The sequence below is a fragment of the Somniosus microcephalus genome, chromosome 26 (genome assembly GCF_052327205.1).
Source record: "Somniosus microcephalus isolate GS21.2 chromosome 26, FLI_Smic_1.0, whole genome shotgun sequence".
Taxonomy (NCBI): domain Eukaryota; kingdom Metazoa; phylum Chordata; class Chondrichthyes; order Squaliformes; family Somniosidae; genus Somniosus; species Somniosus microcephalus.
In genome coordinates, this window is record NC_141012.1 from 29652422 (window position 1) to 29678786 (window position 26365).

Genomic DNA, 26365 nt, shown 5'->3' on the forward strand with positions numbered 1-26365 from the left:
CAAAATGGCGTCTCCCGCGCTCTCCCTTCTTAATGGTGTCTCCCGCGCTCTCCCTTCTTCTCCGCTGCGGCTCGGCCCTTGAACACCGGCTGCGCTCTGCGCGTTTTCCTGCGCGCCTCTCTCGTTGCCGCTGCTTGGCCCTTGAACACCGGCTGCGCTCTGTGCGCTCTACCCTCTCTCTTCTCCCGTCGACACCGCTCGGTCCTGAACACCGGCTGTGCCCTGTACGCTCTACCCTCTCTCTTCCGTCGACGCTGCTCGGCCTTTTCTGTGCTGTCGGTCGGCTCTAGCCGCCGCTGTCCAGGAAGGGTCTGCGCCGTACCTGTTGCCAGCCCGTTTCACTGGACCACCGTGACTGGAGAACCAAGCCCAGCTCTCAACAGCCTCCCCTGCGATGCTCAAATCTCCACTGGATGGTCGACGCCCATGCTTCTGGACTCGGCCTTCTTCTTTCACTGTTCTCCAGGAGCGAATCCCTGGGAGGTGATGCAGAGTTGCAGGTAGGTTTGAATCGTCTCGTCGCCACTGTTCGATCCGTGTATCTTGATGTCGTGTTTCCTTCAATAATGAGACAAGAGACTGCAGGGAACAATCAACAGGTGTTTACTGGAAGAGGGTTACTCTAAAACTAACTGGACAGATCCCTACTCAGGGTTTCTATACAGGTGTGGTCACTGCCGGTACTACAGTATACAGGAGCTGTAAAAAGTAGTTCTCCCCTTAAAGGTACATACACTGCAAATACTATCATCCATACAATGTTACAAAGTATCGATCTTTTAATTAAAAATGCAACATTCAGTCGTTAGCGTGACAACAACCAGACCTTTTTGCCTTTACTGAGAGGTGCTGCATTATCACAGTTGGAAAGCATTGATGACTGAGGGTCTGCATCAAGACCCTGACACTTTGTGCACCCGTACACTTGAGGTTACAGGGAACTGATCTACGGTCCAAGGAAGCTGAATACAGTTGGAGCATTGAATCATGGCAGAAGGAAGTGAATTTGTAGCTGAGATCTGAGTCATAGAAACATAGAAAAATAGGAGCAGGAGCAGGCCATTCGGCCCTTCGAGCCTACTCCGCCATTCAATATGATCATGGCTGATCCTTTATCTCAATACCATATTCCCGCTCTCTCCCCATGCCCCTTGATGCCTTTTGTGTCTAGAAATCTATCTATCTCCTTCTTAAATATATTCAGTGACTTGGCCTCCACAGCCCTTCTGTGGTCGAGAATTCCACAGGTTCACCACCCTCTGAGTGAAGAAATTTCTCCTCATCTCAATCCTAAATGTCCTACCCCGTATCCTGAGACTGTGACCCTTCGTTCTAGACCCCCCAGCCAGGGGAAACATCCTCCCTGCATCCAGTCTGTCTAACCCTGTCAGAATTTTATACGTTTCAATGAGATCCCCTCTCATCTAAACTCTAGTGAATACAGGCCTAGTCGACCCAATCTCTCCTCATACGACAGTCCTGCCATCCCAGGAATCAGTCGCTGCACTCCCTCTATGGCAAGTATATCCTTTCTTAGGTAAGGAGACCAAAACAGCACATAGTACTCCAGGTGTGGTCTCACCAAGGCCCTGTATATCTGTAGTAAGACATCCTTGCTCCTGTACTCAAATCCTCTTGCAATGAAGGCCAACATACCATTTACCTTCCTAACTGCTTGCTGCACCTGCATGTTTGCTTTCAGTGACTGGTGTACAAGGACACCCAGGTCCCTTTGTACATCAACATTTCCCAATCTATCGCCATTTAAATAATACTCTGCCTTTCTGTCGGAGGAAGTTCCTGAAATATTAAAACGCGTTTGAATAGAGGACAAGTAGCTGAGTGGATCAAGATGGGGCAGGGGGGGGAATGGAAACATCAAAGCATTCAGACTTAAAATAAAAATCACAACTTGATATAATTAAAGTAGTTTCTAATATATTTAGCGGTGAAAGAATGAGTAAAATCAAGCTTTTAGTTTCATGAAACTGGAATCCTGTTTGGTAACGGTTTTGTCTCCTCAGTTGTATTTAGGTGTTGTACTTGCTGGAGTTGTCATGCTCACCGGCTGCTTTGCCTACTACCAAGAAGCGAAGAGCACCAATATCATGGCAAGCTTCCAGAAGATGGTTCCCCAGGTGTGCGATATCATTTATTATTGATGGTGTCTGTGGCCGTTTGAGAACAAGAGCCTAGAAATTAAAAGCTGGTCACAGTACAAGTGACCAGGAAGCTTTTGGACTGTCGTTCAACCCCCCCCCCAGCTGGTTCACTAATGCCCTTTTTAGGGAAGGAAACCTGCCCTCCTTTTCCTGGTCTGGGCCTATATGTGACTCCAGTCCCACAACATCGTGGTTGACTCTTAATTGTTCTCTCAAGCGGCTGAGCAAGCTTCTCCGTTGTCTCAAAACTGCTACCAGATGTTCAAGGAGAAGGTCGTCCACCATCTTCTCAGGACAACCACGGATGGGCAATAAATGGACTTGCCAGCAGTGCCCACGTTCCAAGAGAATGAATGACAACTTTTTAAAAAAGGACTGTATGTGACTTGGAGGGGAACTTCGATACCTATCTCGGTCCTGTTTAGTCAGCCAACATTTTTAACACAATGCATTTTAAATCTGCACCAAAATGAAAAACAGTTAGTTAGGACAATAAATTCTTGTTGAATTAACTTAGTTACAGTGTTGAATGTTCTATTCCAGCAAGCCCTTGTTATTAGAGATGGTGAGAAGCAACTGATTACAGCAGATAAGCTGGTTGTTGGTGACATTGTGGAGATTAAAGGTGGTGACCGAATTCCAGCAGACCTCCGACTCCTTTCTGCCCAGGGTTGCAAGGTAGAACATCTCTTATTTCAGATTAACAGGTAGTCTGGCACTAGGTTGCTGCAGCAATTTTAGAAATTCTACTTTTAAAGGGAGGACAGTACTATCTTTGAAAATAATCTATTTTAATATGGACACCTACATTTCAGATGGCAAAAAAACACTTTTTTTGCTGACTTTTGCTACCTTTAACCTATAGCGGTCTGCATTTTCAGTTGATTTTCTTTGCTCTTCAGGTTCCTCAGTGCGATCAATCATTACCTGATTGAGAAGATAAGCAGCCAATCTTCTCCGAGCCAGTTATCATCAGCTATCAGACACTGTACAAGAGCAGCTCAGGCAGTCAGTCTTATTGTTCCCTCTCTCCCCATGTGGAAGTCTAAACTTCAAGACACAATTTTTTTTAATCACTGTTCTATATCATTTTTAAGAGTTGCACTGATATTTTATAGACTCACACAGCCCAGAAGGTGGTAATTCAGCCCATCGTGCCTGTGCCGGCTCTTTGAAAGAGCTCTCCGATTGGTCCCACTCCCTTGCTCATTCCCCCCATCGCCCCTGCAGATTTTTTCCTATTTAAGTAGAGATCCAATTCCCTTTTGAAAGTTACTATTGAATCTGCTTCCAACACCCTTTCAGGCAAAGCATTCCAGGGCAATTTTATTTAAAATAATATTTAAAATTGATGTGAAATAATTCAGATTGTTTTACTGGTAAATACAAATTTTAATGTAATTCTGTGGATATAATTGATTTGTTGCTTTTTGGAAGGTGGATAACTCCAGCCTGACTGGCGAGTCTGAAGCACAATGTCGTTCCACTGAATATACACACGAGAACCCACTTGAAACAAAGAACATTGGGTTCTACTCCACCACCTGTATTGAAGGTAGGCAACAGCTAGAAATAAACATGCTTTCATGTCTCTTTCCTTGGCACATTTTTTACAACCTTTCGTCCCCTGTGCAACTGAAATCCCTCATCACACTGGGGTATGATTCCACTGGCATTAACATTACTTTTCCCAAGTGACCATTCTCCATGCAAATAGAAAATACTGCAGATGCTGGAAATCTGAAATCAAAACAGAAAATGCTGGAGATACTCAGCAGGTCAGGCAGCATCTGTGAAGAGAGAAACAGAGTTAACGTTTCAGGTCGATGACCTTTTGTCAGAACTGGAAAAAAGCAGGAAATGGAACAGATTTTTAAGCAAGTGCAGGGGCTGGGAAAGGGGGAGGGGAGGAAAGAACAAAAGGGAAGATCTGTGATAGGATAGAAGGCAGGAGAAGTTAAGAGGCATTAAGAGATATTCAAGGCAAGAGGAGATGGTAATGGGACAGGTTAAGAAACAAAGGATGGCTCTAGATGAAGTGTAAATTGCGCTGGCAGAATGAAAGACAGCTGCCATGTGGGAGAGAAGAACAGAAGGCACAGACAAAAAGTGTGGATAAAAAATATATATATGATCGGGGCCAGGTTATGATCTGAAATTGTTGAACTCTATGTTGAGTCCAGAAGGCTGTAAAGTGCTCAATCGAAAGATGAGGTGCTGTTCCTCGAGCTTATGCTGAGCTTCCATGGAACAATGCAAGAGGCCGAGGACGGTGAGGTCTGAGTGGGAGTGGAGCGGAGAATTAAAGTGACAGGCGACCGGAAGCTCGGGGTCACCCTTCTGGACTGAACGGAGGTGTTCCGCAAAGCGGCCACTCAATCTGCATTTGGTCTCCCCAGTGTAGAGGATACAGTATACTAAATTGCAAGAAGTACAAGTAAATCGCTGTTTCACCTGGAAGGAGTGTTTGGGGACCTGGACGGTGGGAAGGGAGGAGGTATAAGGGCATGTGTTGCATCTCCTGCGCTTGCACGGGAAGGTGCCGGGCGAAGGGGAAGGAGTGTTGGGGGTGATAGAGGAGTGGATTAGGGTGTTGCAGAGGGAGCGGTCCCTACGGAATGCTGAAAGGGGAGGTGAGGGGAAGATGGGTTTGGTGGTGGGATCACGCTGGAGGTGGCGGAAAAAGCGGAGGATGATCCGTTAAATGTGGAGGCTGGTGGGGTGAAAGGTGAGGACAAGGGGAACCCTATCGTGGGTCCAGGGGGGAGGGGCAGGGGGGAGGGCAGAAGTGTGGGAGATAGAACGGACACGGTCAAGGGCAGTGTCAGCCAAGCAGAGGGCTATTCTTCATGTGTGCACTTACAGAGTGAATGAAGGTTGGCTGTTCATGGTAAAGGAACCTCACAGCTGAGACTGATCAAAATGACAGTGGCCTGGATTTTCCGGGGCCTATGACCGTGTACACACACGTACGTGGTCGTAAGTGCCCGCACAATCCGGGTTTCCACGTGCGATGCGCATGCGCGAAGACCCGGAACTTGTGATCTGTCAAGTTTCAGCTTAACAGATCGTACGAATCCCCGGAATGGACATTCGCTGGCGGAGAGTTGCCCAGCGAATGCCCATGAAACTCTTACGCCCGGTAAAAGCAGGTGCGTACAACAATAACAATAACAACAACTTGTATTTATATAGCGCCTTTAACATAGTAAAACGTCCCAAGGCGCTGCACAGGAGTATTTGAAGACAAAAAATTTGACACCGAGCCACATGAGGATAAATTAGGACAGGTGACCAAAAGCTTGGTCAAAGAGGTAGGTTTTAAGGAGCGTCTTAAAGGAGGAAAGCGAGGTAGTGAGGCGGGCAGGTTTAGGCAGGGAATTCCAGAGCATAGGGCCGAGGCAACAGAAGGCACGGCCACCAAAGGTTGAGCGATTATAATCGGGGATGCTCAAGAGGGCAGAATTAGAGAAGCGCAGATATCTCGGGGGGTTGTAGGGCTGAAGGAGATTACAGAGATAGGAAGGGGCGAGGCCATGGAGGGATTAAGGGCTTAAATAAATATTAAAATACATTAAAAAAAAATTATGTAAACATTCAAAAACCTTTAAAATTAGTTTAGGTTATCACTGGCCCCTTTAAAAATGTTTAAATTTATTTATCAAAAAATTAAATTTTTGTTTTAAATGTTTAATTCAATTGTTTTTTAATTCATTTGGAACATGTGATGATTTATTTTTATTTGATTGGGGTGAAAGTGTGTTTTTTAGGGGATTCCTATTATGCTTATGGGGATTCCGTATGGAATGGAAGCCCTAGAAGCATAATGGGGATCCCCCTTTGTGATTGGTTGGCCGGGCCCACGTGATCCCAGGGACGCTTGCAAGTCGCGTGGGCCTTTATGCAGGCGTACGCCCGCAGGCCTAGGAGCGCGAGTCTTCGAAGATACAGAGGCACCAGGCAGGTGCGTACTTTTCTTGCGATTCGGAGGCATTCGCTTCCAACTGCAATTTCCCGTCCATCATTGTTGGTGGTGTTGCACTGCATAGTTGCTTTAAGTGTATATGTTGTAAAGATATATTCGCAATTTAGTTTATGCTGAGTGGTTAAACATTTATAATTAATTTTTGCCGAGTTCGTGGTTTAGTAGGAAATGGTAACTGTTGTGTTGATTGGGTTTTTGGAAGGTTTGGGCTTCAGGTTTCCTAAAATGAGGTATTTCCTGCCCAAAGGTGAATTCTGATAACGCAAGCTGTGTAAGACCTTCGCTGGAGTAGATCCCCCTCTTTATAATGTGAAACACATCCTCATACGATTCCTAGGTAATAAGGAGACATGCTCAGCATTGGCGATGCAAGTCATTTTGGGTTTTAGCCAGATTCTTACCCCCAAATTATCTAGCTGTTCCCCTTAAGCAAAGCTAATCATTAGAAACTCTTTGGCTCCGATATTAATGGGGATGGGCGGAGGCAAAAACCAGCTGAGGAACCTGGTAAAGTCGGGGACATGGAGGTCCTGCAGATCTTGAAGTCAGGGACTCATTAACATATTGTAGGGCTGCCTCCTGCCCGACAGCCGGCCAAATTGACAGCCTGGCCAGCGGGTGGGTGGGAACACTGGCGGCAGGAGGCCAAAGCCGGGGGCCCTTAAGGACGGTCCCCGGCACTGGGAAGGGAGTATCCACTCCAAGCGGCGATTGAGAGTGCTGGGTGAGTGTGGGAGTGGGGGGCTGGAGATTGGGGCTGGGGGAGGCCAAAGGCTTCGTTGAGGGGGAGCACTCCTGCTGCCCTGGCCCACAAGGAGTGGTGAACGAGCCATTTACCATGGGGATCCGGCAGCTCCCACCTCGGATCAGCTCCTGGCAATGCCACAGGTCGGGCCTTCCCGTCATTTACTATTACATTTAAGTCGTAGCGCCGATGATGTCATCAGGCTGTGACTTTACTTTGTTAATTAGGCCCCAGCCTGCCTTTTATAGGAGCTCTGTCCACGGCCTAATTTCTGCACTTTAATATTTAAAGGGGCGGGAATGGGGTCGGGTTATGGTCGGGTTGCCTGATCCTGATATTTTACCCCCCCCCCCACAAGCAACCCTCTCTCACCTAACATGGGGGGAATAAAATTGAGGCCAAATTGCAACCAAAAATATCTTCCCACAAATGCACCTGCTAGTAAAAAAATTTATTTTTATTTCCAAAGGCACTGCCACCGGCATGGTGATCAGCACAGGAGATCAAACTGTCATTGGAGGAATTGCATCTCTTGCCTCAGGCGTACAAAATGAGAAGACTCCCATCGCTATTGAGATCGAACACTTTGTCCGGATTGTCACCGGATTAGCTGTGACTGTCGGAGTGATTTTTTTCATCATTGCGCTGTCTATGGGGTACAAATTACTAGATTCCATCATCTTCCTGATTGGCATCATTGTTGCTAACGTGCCTGAAGGCCTCCTGGCCACCCTCACTGTAAGTTCACCTCATCCGCACAAGGCCTCGCTCTTTGTCTCCCTTGGTCCTTTTGGAACTTTATTATCTACTACACTTGATGCTTTGGGGAGGGGGGAATAAAACCTTGAGGCGCGGCGGGGTGGGGGGGGGGAATTTTGACTTTGGCCCAAAATGGATGATTGGAAAATTGTCCGGCTTCGACACGGAGCCAGCTGGGGGAGGGGAGGAGAGTGGATCCTGGGTGGGCGCTGAGATAGGGCCGATAGTGGGACAAAATATTTTCGTGGGAGAAGTGATGCCTCTGGCTCCACAAAAATCTTTAATAAAAAAAAAGCAAAACCAAAACTTAGCTGAGTGGTCACCAGTGGTCCCTTGAAAGACTGTTGGTTAGGCCGCTCAGTGCCCTGTACAACATGGGACGAGCACACACGGAGCACGCTCCGCCATTTGCACATTAAAATTGCTGCTGGGGTCCTACAGCTGGCGCAGGACTCTGATTTGCATATTTAAATAGCCGCCCTCCCCCCCCCGTCTTTTTTTGGGCGCCCATTTAAAGGCCTGCCTGAAAATTGAATCAGCCCAGCAGATTTTCCTTTGCCAGCCGCCTGTTTTTCAGGTGAGTTACGGGCAGTCAGCAGTTCGGAATCACCCCCTCCCTCCCATCGGTGCGCTAACTAAATCAAATTAAGTGATTATTCTGAATTTATTAATAATAGAAAAGCCTCTGCTAGCTGGTAATAATCCCTGCATCCTGCCACGTGCTCACCGACTCGCCCAGTGTTGTAACAAAACGTTTCCTCCACATTCACATTTCCGTTATTTGTTTGTGGCTCAGTGATTTACAGTTTCCTTGGCAAACGCAACAGAAGTTTTTGCCCGAGGCAGACAGATTTAAGTAACGGGCAGGTATCACATTCCAGACCTAGAGTCTTCTGATTAGGAAGCATGCACTTCGTTTGCCTACAAACTGCAATATAAGGGCCGTGAATCTATCCCAGTGGCTACGTCGCTGGGTCAAAATCCTGGAACTCCCTCCCTAACAGCACTGTGGGAGTGCCTTCACCACACGGACTGCAGCGGTTGAAGACGACGGCTCACCACCACCTTCTTGAGGGCAATTAGGAGTGGGCAATAAACGCTGGCCTTGCCAGCGACGCCCACATCGTATAAACGAATAAAAATAAATAAATACCCTCCAGCACTGACCCCACCAGAGTGGCCTAGGCTCCTTCGACCTTGGCCACAGCTACGGCCTTGATAAAGAGGCCATCCTTAGGTAGTTATCATTTGCGCCTCAATGTAGTGTGGGTTAATATTAGCTTCAGTAGGTCCCCTAAGAGGGGTTAGTTTGCCAGGATATTTGATGGTGTTGGAGCATTAGGTGAAGAGCCTCATCCATATCTAACCTTTTCAGAATTGGTACATTTTGCAATTTTTGAAATGCTGGGCTCTGAAATGTAATTGTGGAATACAATGAGCGGAATCTTACCTTCCAGGCCGAGTTCAAGACGGGACTGCTGGTTTTCAGGTTCCAATCCTGCCCCCAGCGACGTCTGACGAACAGACGCTATTTCACCCTGATTGGCCTTATTAAGCCCGCCCTGCGGGCTTGCCAGCCAATTAAGGGAAAGCCGATGTCAGTTGATGACGCTTCATCTGCCGGTTTTCTTAAAGGCATATGCACCACATTTGTTTGACAGATGATTTGACAGCATTGAGCTGCTGTCAAACACTGACAATGACTGTCCAAAGGTGAGCCCTTGCACCCAGACTCTCCAATTATGCTCTCCTTAGGATAAAACAGATGGCAGCTGCAGCTGAGATTGCAGAAGCCATCTGTCACTTCTCCCGATGAGATGAGGCTACACAAACACTTCACAGCTTGTCACCTGCAGAAACATCTAACCACATGAAAAATTACTTTCACAACATTTCCATACCTCTGATACTAACCAGTGTCCCATTGCATCCTTCACACCCCTTCTGCAGCTGTCATCCAAACAGCAACATAACAACAGACCCACAGCACGCCTCACTTACCCTGGCGTGGTTCTCCGATGTCTGGAAGCCTGTAGCAGCAGTTGAAAAATTGGAAAAAGCCTCTTAACTGCCTGTTAACTACCTGTTAACAGGCAGTTAAGTGGCTATAATCCTCTTCCCGCCGTTAGGAGTCGGGTCCCTGCGCAAATTGGGGACCCGACTCCTGGGAAGATTGGTTGGAGACGGGTTTGGGACCCGCGCCCATTTTGGGAGATTTTCCCAGCAGACCCGTCTCCTCAGGGCTGGTAAAATCCAGCCCAATGTGTTCATCTTAAATTCTTACTGGTGCTAAAAGAGCATAGTTAGGAATTTCAGATGAATGCATTAATTATCCCCAGCTGTGATTTCTGGGTTCCTGTTTTCTTTTCATCAATGTGGTAATGCTCTCGCAATAAATGTAATATTCTTGTTCTTCAGTTGTTACATTTCGTCCAATTAGAATCAAGTGTTACTTGGAGTTATTTAATGACATGGTTTCAAATCTCTATCACACATTGATAGGACCTTGGCTTGCGAACAAAAATATACGTTCACCTTTGTCCTTTTATTCACAGGTTAGCCTCACCCTGACGGCCAAAAGAATGGCCAGGAAGAACTGCCTGGTAAAGAACTTGGAAGCTGTTGAGACACTGGGCTCCACATCTGTTATCTGCTCTGATAAAACAGGGACACTTACCCAGAATCGAATGACTGTAGCACACCTGTGGTTCGACAATCAAAACTACAAAGCAGATACCAGTGAGGAACAGTCAGGTACCGGAAGCATGTGATTGAGCCTGTGTCTATGTTGTCCTAATGACACCGATTCTGATCCAACATCCAAACTGACGCTTTTTAGGTCGGAGAAGATTTGCAGTTGTTGGCCCGGAATTTGCGGTGGGTAATAACAGTGAATGTTGTGGGATTTCTCTCTGCCCCAAAGCAGACAGAGACGAGCGTGTACTGGTTCCAAGCGATCTTTATTCAAGCACGTGCAGGAAGAGACCCTCTCAGTCTGAGCTAAGACGGGAGTCTAATTTTTACATTAGAGCGGTTGGCTTATATACAATCTTACATCTTGTTTCCTTCAAATCTTCGGGACTTGGCCAATTAATTGTCCAAGTCACGTACATTTAATCACATCTCCACATAACACATCTTGTTTATCGCATTTGCCCTGTTTCCACATGTGCCATTGTTCTACTCTTTAGCTCTTATCCAATTTTGTACACTTAACCACATCTTCGCAAATCACATTGGCAGCCCATTGTTCAATGTATGGCCTCTTTGCCTTCTTTTACTCCCCTAATCATCGAGTAATATGCTTTTTCCAACTGTCTTTGTTCTGCCAGACCTCCTTTATTACATCAGTCAGCTAGTCAGTTAAGCTGCTAATCTAACTTTTAACCCCTTCAGTGAACGAACAGCGTTTGCTGTTATTGCCCCTTTGAAACTGACCGCAACTTCAGGATGTAGCGCATGCACATCCTAACGCGGAAATCCTGAAGTTGCGGTCTGTCATTCACTGCTCCACACTGGTTGCGCTGTGGCCCACCACAGCCGGCGATCTGTGTAATCAGTCAAATCAGGGAAACTGACGAAAACTTCGGCTCTTCCGCGGTAATATCGCTGTGAAACACCCAGTTAAAAGTTAGACCATTTTGGATTAGGTGTAACTGGAATTGTAAACGCGTATTGACTGCTATACAAACGTTATGGTCCGGAAAAACGAATTAAAATTTTGTGGAGTGTCAAATGCCTCAATTTTATTAAAAAATTAACATTTTGAAGAAACTTTAAGAATATTAAAAAAAAATGTTTTAATAAGTTTGTTCATCTTTATTTCAGATTGACCTTTTCCCCATGTGAGAGCCCTGATCTTTGTTTTGCTCTCTATTACATATTTAAAAAGTTAGAATCAAAGGAGCTTACTCACTTCCTGGTTCTCGGTCTGTGAAATCTGCATTGCGATTGGCTGCTTGTTGACGTCACAGCAGCTCGTGTTAGGGATTCCCCGTTAACTTACACTGATTTCACTTGCACGTCGGGAAAAGCTGAACCTCTCGCCACAGAGATCGCGAGATCCTTGTGGGGAAGCTTATTCAGGGCCAGCGGTGAATGCCTTTGCTTCGCCACTGACTGCACATTACAGGCCGTTATGTATTTTAGATTTACCATTCTTTTGAGTAAATAGCTGCCAAACAATGGGCCAAAGAGTATCAAACAGCCATTTTGATCTCTGTGTTGTCACTTTTTACTGGGGCAATTGTTTGAATTCTGAATAATTTCAAACATCAAGAGGATTTAATTTTCTCTGAGCAATACTTTTAGCGTACTGGGTAAGATGTTTGTGTTGTGTTCCTGTCTGCACTATCTTATGCAGTCATTAACTCACTTATGTTAAATAGCCTAACAACTATTAAAGTAGCACAGACAAGGAGTTTAGTGCAAATGTGTTTATCAGTGTCACTAAAATTAACCGCCCACTCCCCCCAGAGTTTATTCTGTGGAATAACATTTCATTTATTACATCACAAGCAGTCTTTTCCTGCTCTTGCTGGTCGTTCTCAGCCCATTGCATTGTAAGTGGACCACTGACTCCAATATCCACTGCAGTGTAAATACTCTGCATTGTAGCTCAGATTTGTAGCCAATTCACTGTCAGTGCAGCCAAAGCAGCCTGCTGCCTCTGCTACAATATGGTGTGAAATGAGGCACAGACTCACATGTGTGATGTGGGAGCCTTGGAAAATGGTGCGAGTTCTATTTCAGCGCCAGCGTTGATCAGCTCAACTTGGCTAACTCACGGCTTCAGTGCCTATCGTGATGACCAGTCGCCCACTCCCAACAGTAATTTATCTGTGTGTGATAACACGAGGTTAAATGTGCCCTGCTCTGTACTCCCGAACTTACTGATGCTTAAGCCACAAATTGAAGATCCGTTCATTGTAAAACCACCAGCAATTGCCAGGCTTGTATATATCTTTAAAAACAACACTCGTGATACCATGGCGAATGCGTTCCCAGCAGCTGGTGTGCAGTTTTTGTTTGACTCCCCATTTGTATTCTCCAATACAAAGGAGTTACAACAACAACTTGCATTTATATAACGCCTTTAACGTAGTAAGCCATCCCACAGCGTTTCGCAGCAGCGGAATCAGACAACAAGTGACACCGAGTCAAAGAAGGAGACGTTAGGGCAGGTGACCAAGCGCTTGGTCAACGAGGTAGGTTTTAAGCAGCGTCTTAAAGGAGGAGAGAGAGGTGCAGAGCTGACGAGGTTTGGGGAAGGAATTCCAGAACTTAGGTGCTAGACAGCTGAAGGCACAGTCACCAGTGGTGGGGTGAAGGAAGTGGGGATGCACAAGAGGCCAGAGTTGGAGGAATGCCGAGTTCTCGGAGGGTTGCAAGGCTAGAGGAGGTTACACAGATAGGGGCAGGTAAGGCCTTGGAGGGATTTGAAGACAAAGACAAGAATTTTAAAATTGAGGTGTTGGTGGGTGGACTGAGAGCCAATGTAGGTCAGTGACGGGTGACCGGGACTTGGTGGGAGTTAGGATATGGGCAGCATTTTGGACGAGCTCAAGTTTATAGAGACTAGAAGGTGGGAGGTTGGCCAAAAGAGCATTGGAATTGTCAAATCTAGAGTTAACAAAGACACGAACGAGGGTTTCAGCAGCAGATGGACTCAGGCAAGGATGGAGACGGTGATGCTGCAGAGATGGATGTAGGCAGCCTTGGAGAGGATATGGGGTCATCAGCTGAGCTCCCGATCGAATAGGATGATGAGGTTGGGAACAGTCTCGATTAGCCTGAGACAATGGCCAGGGAGAGGGATGGAGTCGGTGGCTAGGGAACGGAGTTTGTGGTGGGGGCTGAAGACAATGGCTTTGATATTCCCAATGTTTAATTGGAGGAAATTTTGACTCATCCAAGATTGGATGTCTGATGAGCAGCGTGACAACACTGAGGTCGTGGAGGGGTCGAGAGAGGTAGTGGTGAGATAGAGCTGGGACATTGTCAGCGTGTATGTGGAACCTGACCTTGTGTCTTCGGATGATGTCACCGACTCCATTGTGTTAGCTGTGGCTCAGTGGGTAGCACTCTCGCCACTGAGTCAGAAAGTTGTGGGTTCAAGTCCCACTCCAGAGACTTGAGCACAAAAATCTAGGCTGACACTCCAGTGAAGTACTGAGGGAGTGCTGCACTGTTGGAGGTGGTGTCTTTCGGATGAGACGTTAAACTGAGATCCCCTCTGCTCTCCCAAGTGGACATAAAAAATCCCATGACACTATTTCGAAGAGGAGCAGGGGAGTTATCCCCAGTGTCCTGGCCAATTTATCCCTTGATCAACATCACTAAAACAGATTACCTGGTCATTATCACATTGCTGTTGGTGGGAGCTTGCTGTGTGCAAATTGGCTGCCGTGTTTCCTACATTACAACAGTGACTACACTTCAAAAAGTATTTCATTGGCTGTAAAGCAATTTGGGACGTCCTGAGGTCGTGAAAGGTGCTACATAAATGCAAGTCTTTCTTTTTTTAAATACTCGGAAAAACTGAGGCTGACTGAATACAGTCATACTAGCAGCTGCTATTTTTCTTGGTCACTGTTTTCTTTCTTCTGTTGTTGAAGTTGCCTCCCAGTGTGAGCAACTTAGTATTGTGAGTGCGATGTGAATGTGTAGAATGTACACCAAGGGCACATCTCCAGTTAGGATTCCTCAGTAGTTTGGAATAGTTGCAGTTTGAGTAATTTGTTCTTTTGCTCTACAACCATAAGTAAATGTAAAGATAGAAAGAATCACTGATGTACAAGTAGCTTATTGTATTAATTCGCAGCTCACAGCTTCGACCAAACGTCACAAACGTGGACAGCTCTGGCCAAGGTTATAGCACTCTGTAATCGAGCAGAATTCAAAGCAGGGCAGCAGGATGTCCCAGTTATGAAGGTACGGCTGAGTCAACTGTTTTATTTCCAAGAAACTTTACCTCATTTATTACCCGGCTTTTTTTAGTGTCAATCGGACATGGGATGGTAGCAACAAAGCTCCATTGCTGAAGCTATGGGAATAAATGGAGCTTGGTGATGAGAGGGAAATGTCAGAGATGTAGAGGGGAAATTGCAGGCGCATGGAGAGGAGGGAAATCAAAGAGGTAAGGAGCTGGGTGAGGCAAAGGAACTTGGGTGTTAAATGGAAAACATTTGGATCATTCCTAATGATCCAGAAACTTTGTGCTTGATGGACACTAAGACATTGGAGAGAGAGCATGCTTTTTGACATTGAATGGAAAAGGTGATTTAAAAAAAAACGAATTCATTGAATAATATATTTTTAGTACTAATACATTAGGGTGGCTCACTAAGCCTTTAAAAAAATGTAAAATCACAGTTAAAGGGTCTTCAAAATCTTCACTATGAGGTATATTTTCCTTTGTTTTGTTAATTTTAGTAAAAATCTAGACATGAGATTAAAGCAGAGAACATCATTTTATCGTGAAAACATAGCCCCGGCTTCTCTGTGGGCCGATACGTCCATCATACATGGATATCTGGTTATCTCGAGCAGAGTGAAAGTCAAATGTGGGTGGAAGAGTAGGGGGGCGGGAGGTCACACAAAATTACAAGATAAGTACAGGTAAAGGAGGTCACACCATTTGACCTCATTAACGTGGGGAAACAACATACAATCTCATAATCCAACTGCATCTCAGGTTTTCAGCTCCGTTACCCTATCTGGCAGACCATTCCAAATGTTGATTGTTTTTTTGTGTAATGTGTTTTTCAGATAGAGCTCCTAAATTAATGTTTTCACCAATAATAGCCTAAGTCCCCTTGTCCTACAGTTACACCTTACCTTCAAGTAACTCACTCCAAGTTTACTGTTTCTATACACAGTTTAATATGTTGTATATTTTTGTAAAGCCCTTTCTCAGTTACCTCCGTTCAAGGCTGAAGAGCCCCAGTTTCTTCAGTCTTCCCTCATAGCTCGATTCTTTAGTTGCTCAATGGCTCTGCACCATTGCCGAGGCACAAATGTTTTTTCTTGTGGCTTGGTGACTACACTTGGACACAGTAGTCATGGTACAATGGACTGGAAAGTTTCAGCATGACCTCTTCTGACTTACACTTTAATGATTTAGCCGTACAGTTCAGCATTCTAAGTGCGCTATTTGCCACACCCGTCTTCCACTAAATGAGGCTTTATGACTCATTAGCAGTTTAAAGCTTCAAGTTAGAGCCTTAAATGCCATCAATAAAAGCATGAGCCAGTGGTGGTCAGGGCCAAGCCAGTAATGAGTTGTTGCCCCAGAACAGTGATCTGTTAACGTACCTTTGCCATAAATATTGATGACGTTTCTATGAAGAGGTGTATATTTACTCAAAATGTTATTTCGTTTTTTGTGCACACAGCGAGAAGTGGTTGGAGATGCCTCAGAAAGTGCTCTTCTGAAGTTCTCTGAAACTGTTTTTGGTAATGTGATGGAATTCAGAAATGAGAATTTTAAAATATTTGAAATACCATTCAATTCTACCAACAAATTTCAGGTACTGTACAAGTTTGACAGGAGAGTATGATGTTGTTAAATGTCTAGTATTTGAAGTACAGGAAACTTTGTGATATCCGGCACCGACGGGACCGAGCTGTTGTCGTCCCATCAAAACTGCCAGACAAACCAGCGCTAATGTTGAAACATACGGAGCTTTTGCTCCGTATCTGGCAACAAACCCTGTTGCTTAGCAACAGTTTCTAAACAGTCGGCCGTACCTTGCAAGCGTCTCTGTAGCTTAGCAACAGCTTCAGCGAGACCTTGCAGAGCCTGACTGGTGAAAAAAAAGCAACGAGAAGAAAAAAAACCTAACGAAACGGCTCCTGATTTTTGCCGGTGGATCGAGCATTCCGGACAGTTAACCTCCGGATAAACCAAAGTTTCCTGTATGTGATCAATCTCTAATCCGCTTTTCTGACCACCGTTAGTTGTTAAGCATGAAAGGAAGAAGGAACATTCATTCATGTAACGCCTTTCACTGTGGATGTCTCCGAGTTCTTCACAGCCAATGAAATACTTTTGGGCCTGGAGTTCCCTCTGCGGGTGCAACCCAGAAAATGCACCCAATGTCGCGCCCATTCTGATGTCAAGTTACACCCAAGTATCTGCCCAATCTCATTAGAATACACCCAAACTCAAAATAGAGCGTAAACAATCAGGGTCCAAGGAAAGCGTTGAACCCATACCATATATTTCTTCTTTACATATGAAAATGTAAGTTTCATGTACATCTGGCACAGCATGTTTACGAACCTGCAAGCATGTGACTGATGGTATGAAAATGCATTAAAAGTAGCAGAAAATACAAAGTAGTTTTCAGTGAGGATAAATAAAAACAAAAGCTCAAGAAATTGCAGAAGAACGACTTTCTTTCCTGCTGGTCCTGAAAATCTGGTCTCAATGTGAAGATACCCTCCAAACAAGTATAATGGAAGATAGTCACATTTGCAATTTGGGGGCAAGGCCAGTTTTCATGGGCGGAGATTTGTTCGGGGGGAGGGTTTTATGGATGGCCATAAAAGATCGAGGAGACTTTGGGCGTATTTTACTTACCCGCGTAACTCACTTATGCCCAAGATTCCGCGGTCTTTTAGTCTGATCTGTATAAAAGGCAGCTTTCTGGAGGCAGGGATGACAGCAACCATGGCCGTCATGAGGAAGTATTTCTTGTGATCACAAGACATCAGGCACTGTGGGTCACGTGGGCCATGGGGACATTCAGTGGCAGCTTGGTGGCATTTGAAAAATGAAATGGTTGGTTTCCAGGATTCAATAATAGCGTAAGAAAATGTAATTTCCACTATAAGGCTAGAAATTGGTTATGGCCCATTTTTGAGAGCATAACCAACCGTGCCCGAACCGGTAGGTCCGTGCCTCATCCTAAATTGGTTTTCGGGCCTTATTTCAATATTTTTTGAGGAGATCAATTTATGGCCACTTTCCTCACTAACAACTGCCATTGGGTAAGTCCTGAGGGGGCAGTGGTGGTGCATGGAAGGACAACGGGAAGGGGGATCGACCGTTGGCTGGCAGTTGCTCCTCCTGGCTCCATATTAAATGTAAAAAAAAGTTTACTTACTTTTTTTTGTTGGTGGCCACTGCTTAACTGCAGCGACCGCTGAGGACTCCTGAGTGGAGCAGGCCCGGCTCCTCAGTGAAGTCGAATTTAGGAGAGGGATCCTAAAACAAGGTGTTCAGCCCCTCAATTACATAACGTAAGTGGCTTAATGCTTGTTTTAGGCACCCACCAGGGACGTTTGAAAAATCATCCATCCCAGTTTGGTGTCAGACACTCTTCAGGCGCCCCTGGGGCACGGGACGTAGCACCATGAAATTGGGGTTTCTTGGCCCTTGCTCTGCATCCAAACAACAAGAGCAGCCGGGTTCAATTTCTCCCCCCGTATTTTTTGGACTCCTAACTAGAAGGGGGGAAGTACATAAAGTACTCCACTACATCTTTCCTCCTTTGATTAAAATGAAACCATTACAGTACATGTTTAACAAATGCATCTTTATTTTTAGCTGTCCATTCATAGGAGCAACAATCCATATGATAAACGTCTCCTCTTGGTGATGAAGGGAGCTCCAGAGCGCATCTTGGAATCTTGTTCCACCATAATGCTTCAGGGCAGAGAGGTTCCATTGAATGATGAAGAGATAGATATCATCCAGAGAGCTTATATTGAACTTGGAGGGCTGGGTGAGAGAGTTCTAGGTAAGAGGACTACACCATGCACTGCTCTTTAGAATATTTAATTTGAACAAAGTATCTTACTGGGATTTTCGCATCAACTCTAGAAGACAATGGCCCAGAAATTCCGTTCACAGCCCTCCTGCAGGCGGAGGGCTGCGATCCTGAAAAATCTGCACCTGGACCGGAGGGCTCCCGGGAGGCGCAGAATTCCGTTGATGTGCCTCCTCAATAGAGATCAGCCCCAAAACATAAGTAAAACTTCAAATAATTTTTTTTTTTAAATCATATTTTTAAAATGACTATAAATTACATAAATTTTATTTTTTGTTTAAATTGTTAATTTTTGGAAAAAAAATTAAAGTTTTTAACGGGGCTAAAAATAAACATACCTTTCTTTAAAGTATTTTAAAATGATAAATCAGTGGAAAAATGTTTTTTCTTTTACTTTCTTCACCTCTTACCTTGTTAAAAGCAAGCCTTGCGCCCAGGAGCTGCCGGCTGTACGCCTGCTTTTCCAGGCGCAGCTGTTTCAGACTTACCTGGACTGAAGCAACTGTGGAAAAAACGGAAGTTCCAGCCGTACGCGCTGCCTCTCCGGTGCAGGCGTTTGTCCAGAACGGAAGTTCCGGTTTCCAGTGCATGCGCAGTGCATGCGTAAAACTGGCACTTCCGTTGGCCCTACGGGTGAGTACACAGCGCGTACACACCCATAGGGAGCGGAATTTATAGGCCAATAATTCGCTCAATGAATCTATCTAACAATAGTGAGAATAAAACTTTCAGCTGATCCAGGGCCTGGTCCGAGACTGTTTTAGTGTTTTAAATTTTTGACCCTAACCCAGTGCTTCCATTTCGTGCGAAGATCAAGAGTTTATCCTCTTTCTTTTGAATGCATTAACTCAAGTCCTATAACTCTTGAGTATGAAAAATTATTTCTGAAACTGAGTCTTTGTGCTTCTCCGAATCTTTTCCATTGGCTCTATATATCTTACAAAAGCAAAATACTGCAGATGCTGGAAATCTGAAATAAAAACAGAAAATGCTGGAAACACTCAGCAGGTCAGGCAGCATCTGTGGAGCGAGAAACAGAGTTAACGTTTCAGGTCGATGACCTTTCGTCAGAAGGGGAAAGGGTTAGAGATGTAAATGATTTTAAGCAAGTACAGAGGCAGGAAAGGGGGAGGGGAGGAAAGAACACAAGGGAAGGTCTGTGTGGAAGGCAGGAGAGATTAAATGACAAAAGGGATCATGGCTCTATATATCTTCTTAGATACAATGACCACAACATGACACGCAGTAACCTAGACTCAAATGGAAGTGAACATTTTACACCTAATTTTCTGAGGTCATCTCATTAGCAGGACTTCCAGTATAGATTTGGTCGGGTCTAAAGAGCTGCCTTTGCAACTTTCAGCACAAATATATGTTAATTTACATTTCTCGTGTGCTAAATTTAATTTGTGATCCTTGACTTTGCTGCTAAATCTCATGTAGTTTTAAAATATTTTGCAATTTTCTGCCTTAAATCTACCAAAGTGTTTTCTCTTCATTTTTGTTTAGCTTCACTGTTCGACCAGTTAGATTTTAATGTGAATTCTTTAACACCAATTGCATTTTGTGAGACTTTTGACTGACGATTTTTAATTCTTTCAGGATTTTGTCATCAATATTTGCCAAAAGAGAAATATCCAGATTTGTACATATTTGACGCAGACAACAGGAACTTCCCAATCTCCGATTTATGCTTCGTCGGTCTCCTGTCTATGATCGATCCACCCCGCTCCAGTGTGCCAGATGCGGTTCTAAAATGCAGAAGTGCAGGAATCAAAGTACGTGTCCTCTATTGTATATCATTTGCTTTTTAATACTTGGAGCATTTCCACCAGAGGTTAGATTGGCGAAAGCTGGTATATTTTCCCCTCTAAAATCGTTTAGTGTAGCTCCATGAGAATAACAATGTAACTTCGGTTCTTCCAAACCTACTATTCCCTACAATTTATTTGATTAAAATCACTATCAAAAGAATATATTAACCAAACTAGAATGCTCATATTTCAAAGCAAAGTTACAGGAAACTCTTTTTTTATCTGGCACCGACGGGACCGGCGTGGTGCCAGTTGATCAAAAAGTCTGGATTACAGAGAGGTATACTTACTAAGGTACGAGAGCCCCGTACACAGCCACAGATCCAGGTGTCCCTGTTGCATGGCAACAGGTGCAGGGACCCCGGTTACACGGCCACAGATCCAGGCGTCCCTGTTTCATGGCAACAGGTGCAGGAACCCCGGTTACACGGCCACAGATCCAGGCATCCCTGTTGCATGGCAACAGGTGCAGGAACCCCGGTTACACGGCCACAGATCCAGGCGTCCCTGTTGCATGGCAACAGGTGCAGGAACCCCGGTTACACGGCCACAGATCCAGGCGTCCCTGTTGCATGGCAACAGGTGCAGGAACCCCAGTTACACGGCCACAGATCCAGGAACCCCGGTTACACAACCACTAATATGAAGTAAAACTTACCTGAACCTACTCCTGAATTTTGCTGGTTAAGAGAGATTTCCGGTTATTAGGTGCCGGTAAAAAGAGAGTTTTCTGTACTGTGTTCTGTTGGTTTGAGTCCCGGAATTCCCAACCATGGCAATCTCAGGAGAATTTGCTGTGGAATTTCTACTCTGTTGCTTTTAAAATGGATTTTGTATTTGAATTGCCAGTAATTTCGGTGCCCAGTTATAGAGAAGCAGAAAGCGAGAGGCTGGCTTGAAAGGCAAAGAACCAATCACTGAATTATTTACTTCATGTACAGAAAATGATTATGGATGTTTGAGGTTTGCAATACTCTACTAAATATTATGGAAGAATATGTATTATATTTATTATCTAGGAATATATATCATTAAAAAAAAATCAGTGTCATTTTCACAGTCCGGGATTTTCATCGATTTGGCCCAGAAGGGCATTTTGATTTGATCTATAATGGCCTAGATTTTGCTGTGAGCGGTGAAGGAATGGCTTTCGCCGTTCACCTTGCGTACAGCTGCCCACAGACTTTTAGCAGGCTTGTCAGCACAGATTTCCAGTGCCGGTATGAATTCGGCGCCCTCTACAGGATATCTGTGGTGTCTGTGAGCAGGCAAAGCAGCAGGGAGGCTGTTCAACCAATCAGATTGAGGATTCCTCACCTTGGCAAAGCAGGAAGTAAAAAAAATTAAATTAATTAAATTACATTTAAATCATTGTATAGTAAGTGAAATGAAGATTGGGGTTAAGGGAGAATCTTAAATAGAAAAACACAAAAACAAATACATTTTCATTTAAATTTTTTTTTAACATCTGCAACTTTAATTTTCTTCGGAGGGAATGAGGCTCCACACTTGTAAAATTAAATTTTTAGGCCCAGAGAGGTTATTTAGCAATAATTATTATTTATTTCATCATTATAAACTCAGTTATTCTAGATTCTACAAGCTCTAATTTTTGAATGTGTCTTTAGTGCCAAACTAGTGGGCAATTAGTCCAAGTTCACACCATAACATTGATTCCGCTGCAGATTCCATCAGCAAGGACTGCAACAATGCAGCCTGTGGAGGAGCAGGGTATCGCTGCGCGTGTGTGGATGCCAGAAGTTGCTGTCAGTTTTGCCCAGTAATAATGGCGAGCGCTGACAGCAATTAGGAAGGCAAATGGCACGTTGGCCTTTATTGCAAGGGGATTAGAGTACAGGAGTAAGGAAGACTTGCTACAATTGTACAGGGCTTTGGTGATACCACTCCTGGAGTACTGTGCACGGTTTTGGTCTCCTTATCTAAGGAAGGATATACTTGCCTTGGAGGCGGTGCAACAAAGGTTCACTAGATTGATTCCTGGGATGAGAGGGCTCTCCTATGAGGAGAGATTGAGTATATTGGGCCTGTCCTCTCTGGAGTTTAGAAGGATGAGAGGTTATCTCATTGAAACATATAAGATTCTGAGGGGGATTAACAGGGTAGATGCTGAGAGGTTGTTTCCCCTGGCTGGAGAGTCTAGAACTAGGGGGCATAGTCTCAGAATAAGGGGTCGGCCATTTAAGACTGAGATGAGGAGGAATTTCTTCACTCAGAGGGTTGTGAATCTTTGGAATTCTCTATCCCAAAGCGCTGTGGCTACTGAATCGTTGAGTATATTCAAGATTGAGATAAATAGATCTTTGGACTTGAGGGGAATCAAGGTATATTGGGATCACCGGGAAGTGGAGTTGAGGTCGAAGATTAGCCATGATCTTATTGAATGGTGGAGCAGGCTCGAAGGGCCGTATGGCCGACTCCTGCTCCTAACCCTTTTGTTCTTATGTTCTTATTGGGCAGTAAGGGTCACAGGATCTGCTTATGGCGATGTTGATCGCAAGCGAATATCTAGAGCAGATCCAAAACTTGTAACAGCTAATTACCAGAATTGGAAGATAGTGGCCCGGATTTTGCAGGGCCAATGACGGCGTACACACAGCATACGTCACCGTAAGCCCTCAGAATGGACCCACGAGTTCCGGGTTTCCGCATGCACAAAACCCCGGAACATGCAATCTGTCAAGGTTTGCCTCGACAGATCGTCCGCGTGCGCCCCAAAAACACTTTCATTGGCGCAGAGTTGGCTATTTGCCCAACTGCTGCCCAGCAAATGCCCACGAAGCCCTTAGGCCTGGTAAAAGCAGGCGTAGGGCCTGCTTTCACTAGTATAGGGTTAATATAAATGTTAAATTAAAATTTTAAAAATGATTTAAAAATATAAACAACATTTAACATTAGTTTCTGTCAATGTTGGCCCGGATTAAAATATTTTAAAAAAAATTTCAAAAAATTACTTTTGTATTTTAAATGCTTAATTAAAGGGACTTTTAATTAATTTTGAACATGGGAATATTTATTTTTATTAGAGCTGTGTTAATTATTTATTTATTTGGGGATTTCTCATAAGCTTATGGGGAATCCCCCTTTCTAATTGGTTGACCTGGCCCACATGATCCCAGGGACGCTTCCGAGCCGCCTCCGTCGCTGGGATCCGTGGGCCTTTACGCTGGCATACGCCTGAAGGCCCAGGACCAGAACAGTCCGAAGCCCGGGAGCCAGCAGGTAGGTCCGAATTTTTTTCGGGTCGGAGGCCTACTCCGGACGTCCACCTCCGACCGCGAATTTTGGCCTGGTGTTTTAGCTGCCTTTTTTTTATTAATGAAATGGTAATGGTTTGCCTTCATGAAGTGGGAAAGGACTGGTGTCAAAGTGATGAAAACTTTAAAATGAAAGCGTTAAATTAAAAAAAAACAAGCATTAAATTCTTATTAAAATGGATCAATAGTTGCCACCACTTCTTGGTGTATGTTTATTAACAAATAAACCCAAAGGGCTGTGGGAAGTCACGTCACGAGAAGGATCCTCTCCATGAAGTGATACATCAGCAGTGGCAGAACTTGAAGTTGGCCGAACAAAATAGAGATTCCTTATATATTATTGTTGTTGAATTGAATTTTAAACAACTTGCTGGGTACTGAGAAAGCATTCTTAAATAGGGCTTGTTGAAAAATTTAAATGGTTATTTTAGTAACATAGTAAAAACAGCTGAATTTAACCTGGGTGAGTGAAAGATATTGTAAAACTTAAAGCTGGAACACCATATACACCATGCCTTCTCTGTAAACCCTTTTACAGGAAACTTTGGTTTATCCGGAGGTTATATGTCTGGAATACTCGATCTAACGGCAAAAATCAGGAGCCGTTTTCTATAAGTTTTTTTAGTTCTCGTTGCTTTCTTTTCCCAGTCAGGCACTGCAAGGTCTGTAGCTATAGCAACAGCTTCAGCTAGAGACGCTTGCAGCTGCAGCCGACTGTTTAGAAGCTGTTGCTAAGCAACAGTGTTTGTTGTCAGATACGGAGATGAAAACCTCCGTATGCTTCAACATTAACTTTGTATGTCCGGCAGTTTTGATAGATCAGCAACAGCTCGGTCCCGTCGGTGCCGGATATCACAAAGTTTCCTGTATGTCACAGCATTTATTGACAAGGCTGATGTGGCAACATCTCTCTCTCTTAGGCGGAGCCGAGGATGACTTGCTTCTACATTAAAAATGAGTTCTCAGGTGACTGATGAGTCCAATGTGGGACCTACAGTCTCTGTCACAGGTGGGGCAGACGGTGGTTGAAGGGGTGGGTGGGTGGGGTGCTTGGGTTGATGTGCGCTCCTTCCACTGTTTGCGCTTGGCTTCCGCTTGCTCCCGGCGAAGAGACTCGAGGTGTTCGGCGCCTTCCCGGATGCTTCTCCTCCACTTTGTGCGGTCTTGGGCCAGGGATTCCCAGGTGTCGGTGGGGATGTTGCACTTTTTCAAGGAGGCTTTGAGGGTGGCATAACCATACTCTGGCACTTGTTAATTGGGAGAAGAAAGTGGAAGGCGTATCAACATTTACAGGAATGTCTACTGATGACATGTAAATGAGCTGACTGCCCAATTGAGGAGTGTGTTTCTTGTGTCCGACAAATATCTCCTGTAAAAATTTCTTGAAGATTTCACGAAACATATGTGTGCACGCACACTAACACACGCACTTCTCTAGCAAAGGCTTGAAGAAATATTTGGATATTAAAAATAGAGCGCCGATAAATCGGCAATTTCTGTGACACATGCACATCAGATAAAACGGTATACGCTTTTTGAATTTTAATATTCATCAAAATGTAGTGATTTTATGTATTTAACCTGACTGAGAATTTTGTGGAACCTACTAAATTAAATTAAATCACAAAATAACAGTATCTGAGATATGGGAAATCCTTGAATTTGGATAGTTTTTTTTACCTGTATACATCAATAAATGCCTATTTCTTTCCCCCCAACAGGTCATTATGATCTCTGGTGATCACCCAATCACGGCAATGGCTATAGCAAAGAGCACTGGTATTATCTCAGCTAGCAGTGAGACGGTGGAAGACATTGCAAAGCGCCTTAATATCTCAGTCAGCCAAGTGAATAAAAGGTAGATTGAGGTAATCTGTGTTACACAAAAGACTTAATTAAATCTCAATAAGTATTTTTTTTTTATTGCAGAAATTGTACTGAGGAATTAACAAGCAGGCCATTCATTTTTCACAACCTAATGCATGTTCTAGTATTCCTGGTTCAGCAAGCGTTGGTTAACTCTGTATTTAAAACTTTGCATACAAGAAACAGAAAGGGTAATTCTATGGTCACACACTCCCAGCGAGGGGTGGGGGTCTACTAGGTCAGAGATGGATCTACAGCAATGTAGACCCAGTTGTCTAACCTGTGCTCCCTATCAGCACAGCTTCCTGCTGGGAGTGCAGGATTGCGGAATGACATCTCGATTTCCAGGTGAAGCCACTGTCTGGAAGAGAACTCCACAGGCAGAGGAAACAACGTGAGGCCGATTCACAGCTGGTATCCTGTGTGGACTATTACGTGGTTGATACAGTGGACCATAAAATGGTTGATACAGAATGTTTGAGGTGCTGGTGCAGCAGCTCTTGTATTCCTGATATAGGCATGGAAAACCGACCAGCGCAGGCAACATCTCTCTGATGTTGGCGAGGGAGGCACCTGGCATAGAGTAAGCTATCCTCATCAACGCACAGATTGGAACTGTGCCGACAGCTGAAGCATCAATTGGGTTTTAACATACAAGTAGAACAAGAAGGCTGATAACCGCCATGCCTTATGATAACTGCACATTCCCCTAGATCCTGTGATATGAAAATATGTCAAATTATAAAATGCAATAAAATATAACTGTGGTGTCAATGTTCTTTGTGTTTTGAATATTGAAGGGAGGCCAAAGCTGCTGTTGTGGGTGGTTCAGAAATCAATGACATGAACCCTGAGCTCTTGGATGAAGTTTTGATGAACCACAGTGAAATTGTATTTGCCAGGACATCACCTCAGCAGAAACTAAATATCGTTGAGGCCTGCCAAAGACAGGTAACAGGCCTACTAGGTTTGATGATTCAG

At 44.5% G+C, this 26365-nt stretch overlaps 1 protein-coding gene across 1 annotated transcript in view; it reads left to right on the forward strand.

The window, feature by feature from the left end:
- LOC147100370 (potassium-transporting ATPase alpha chain 2-like) overlaps positions 1 to 26365 on the forward strand; it is a 55719-nt gene that overhangs the window by 9927 nt on the left and 19427 nt on the right. The window contains exons 3-13 of the mRNA XM_085968030.1: positions 2025 to 2138; positions 2706 to 2840; positions 3600 to 3717; positions 7362 to 7630; positions 10207 to 10405; positions 14475 to 14584; positions 16048 to 16182; positions 18207 to 18399; positions 20032 to 20207; positions 25240 to 25376; positions 26185 to 26335. Of these exons, the coding sequence (XP_085824156.1) occupies positions 2025 to 2138; positions 2706 to 2840; positions 3600 to 3717; positions 7362 to 7630; positions 10207 to 10405; positions 14475 to 14584; positions 16048 to 16182; positions 18207 to 18399; positions 20032 to 20207; positions 25240 to 25376; positions 26185 to 26335 (1737 nt within the window). The remainder of the gene's footprint in view (positions 1 to 2024; positions 2139 to 2705; positions 2841 to 3599; positions 3718 to 7361; positions 7631 to 10206; positions 10406 to 14474; positions 14585 to 16047; positions 16183 to 18206; positions 18400 to 20031; positions 20208 to 25239; positions 25377 to 26184; positions 26336 to 26365) is intronic.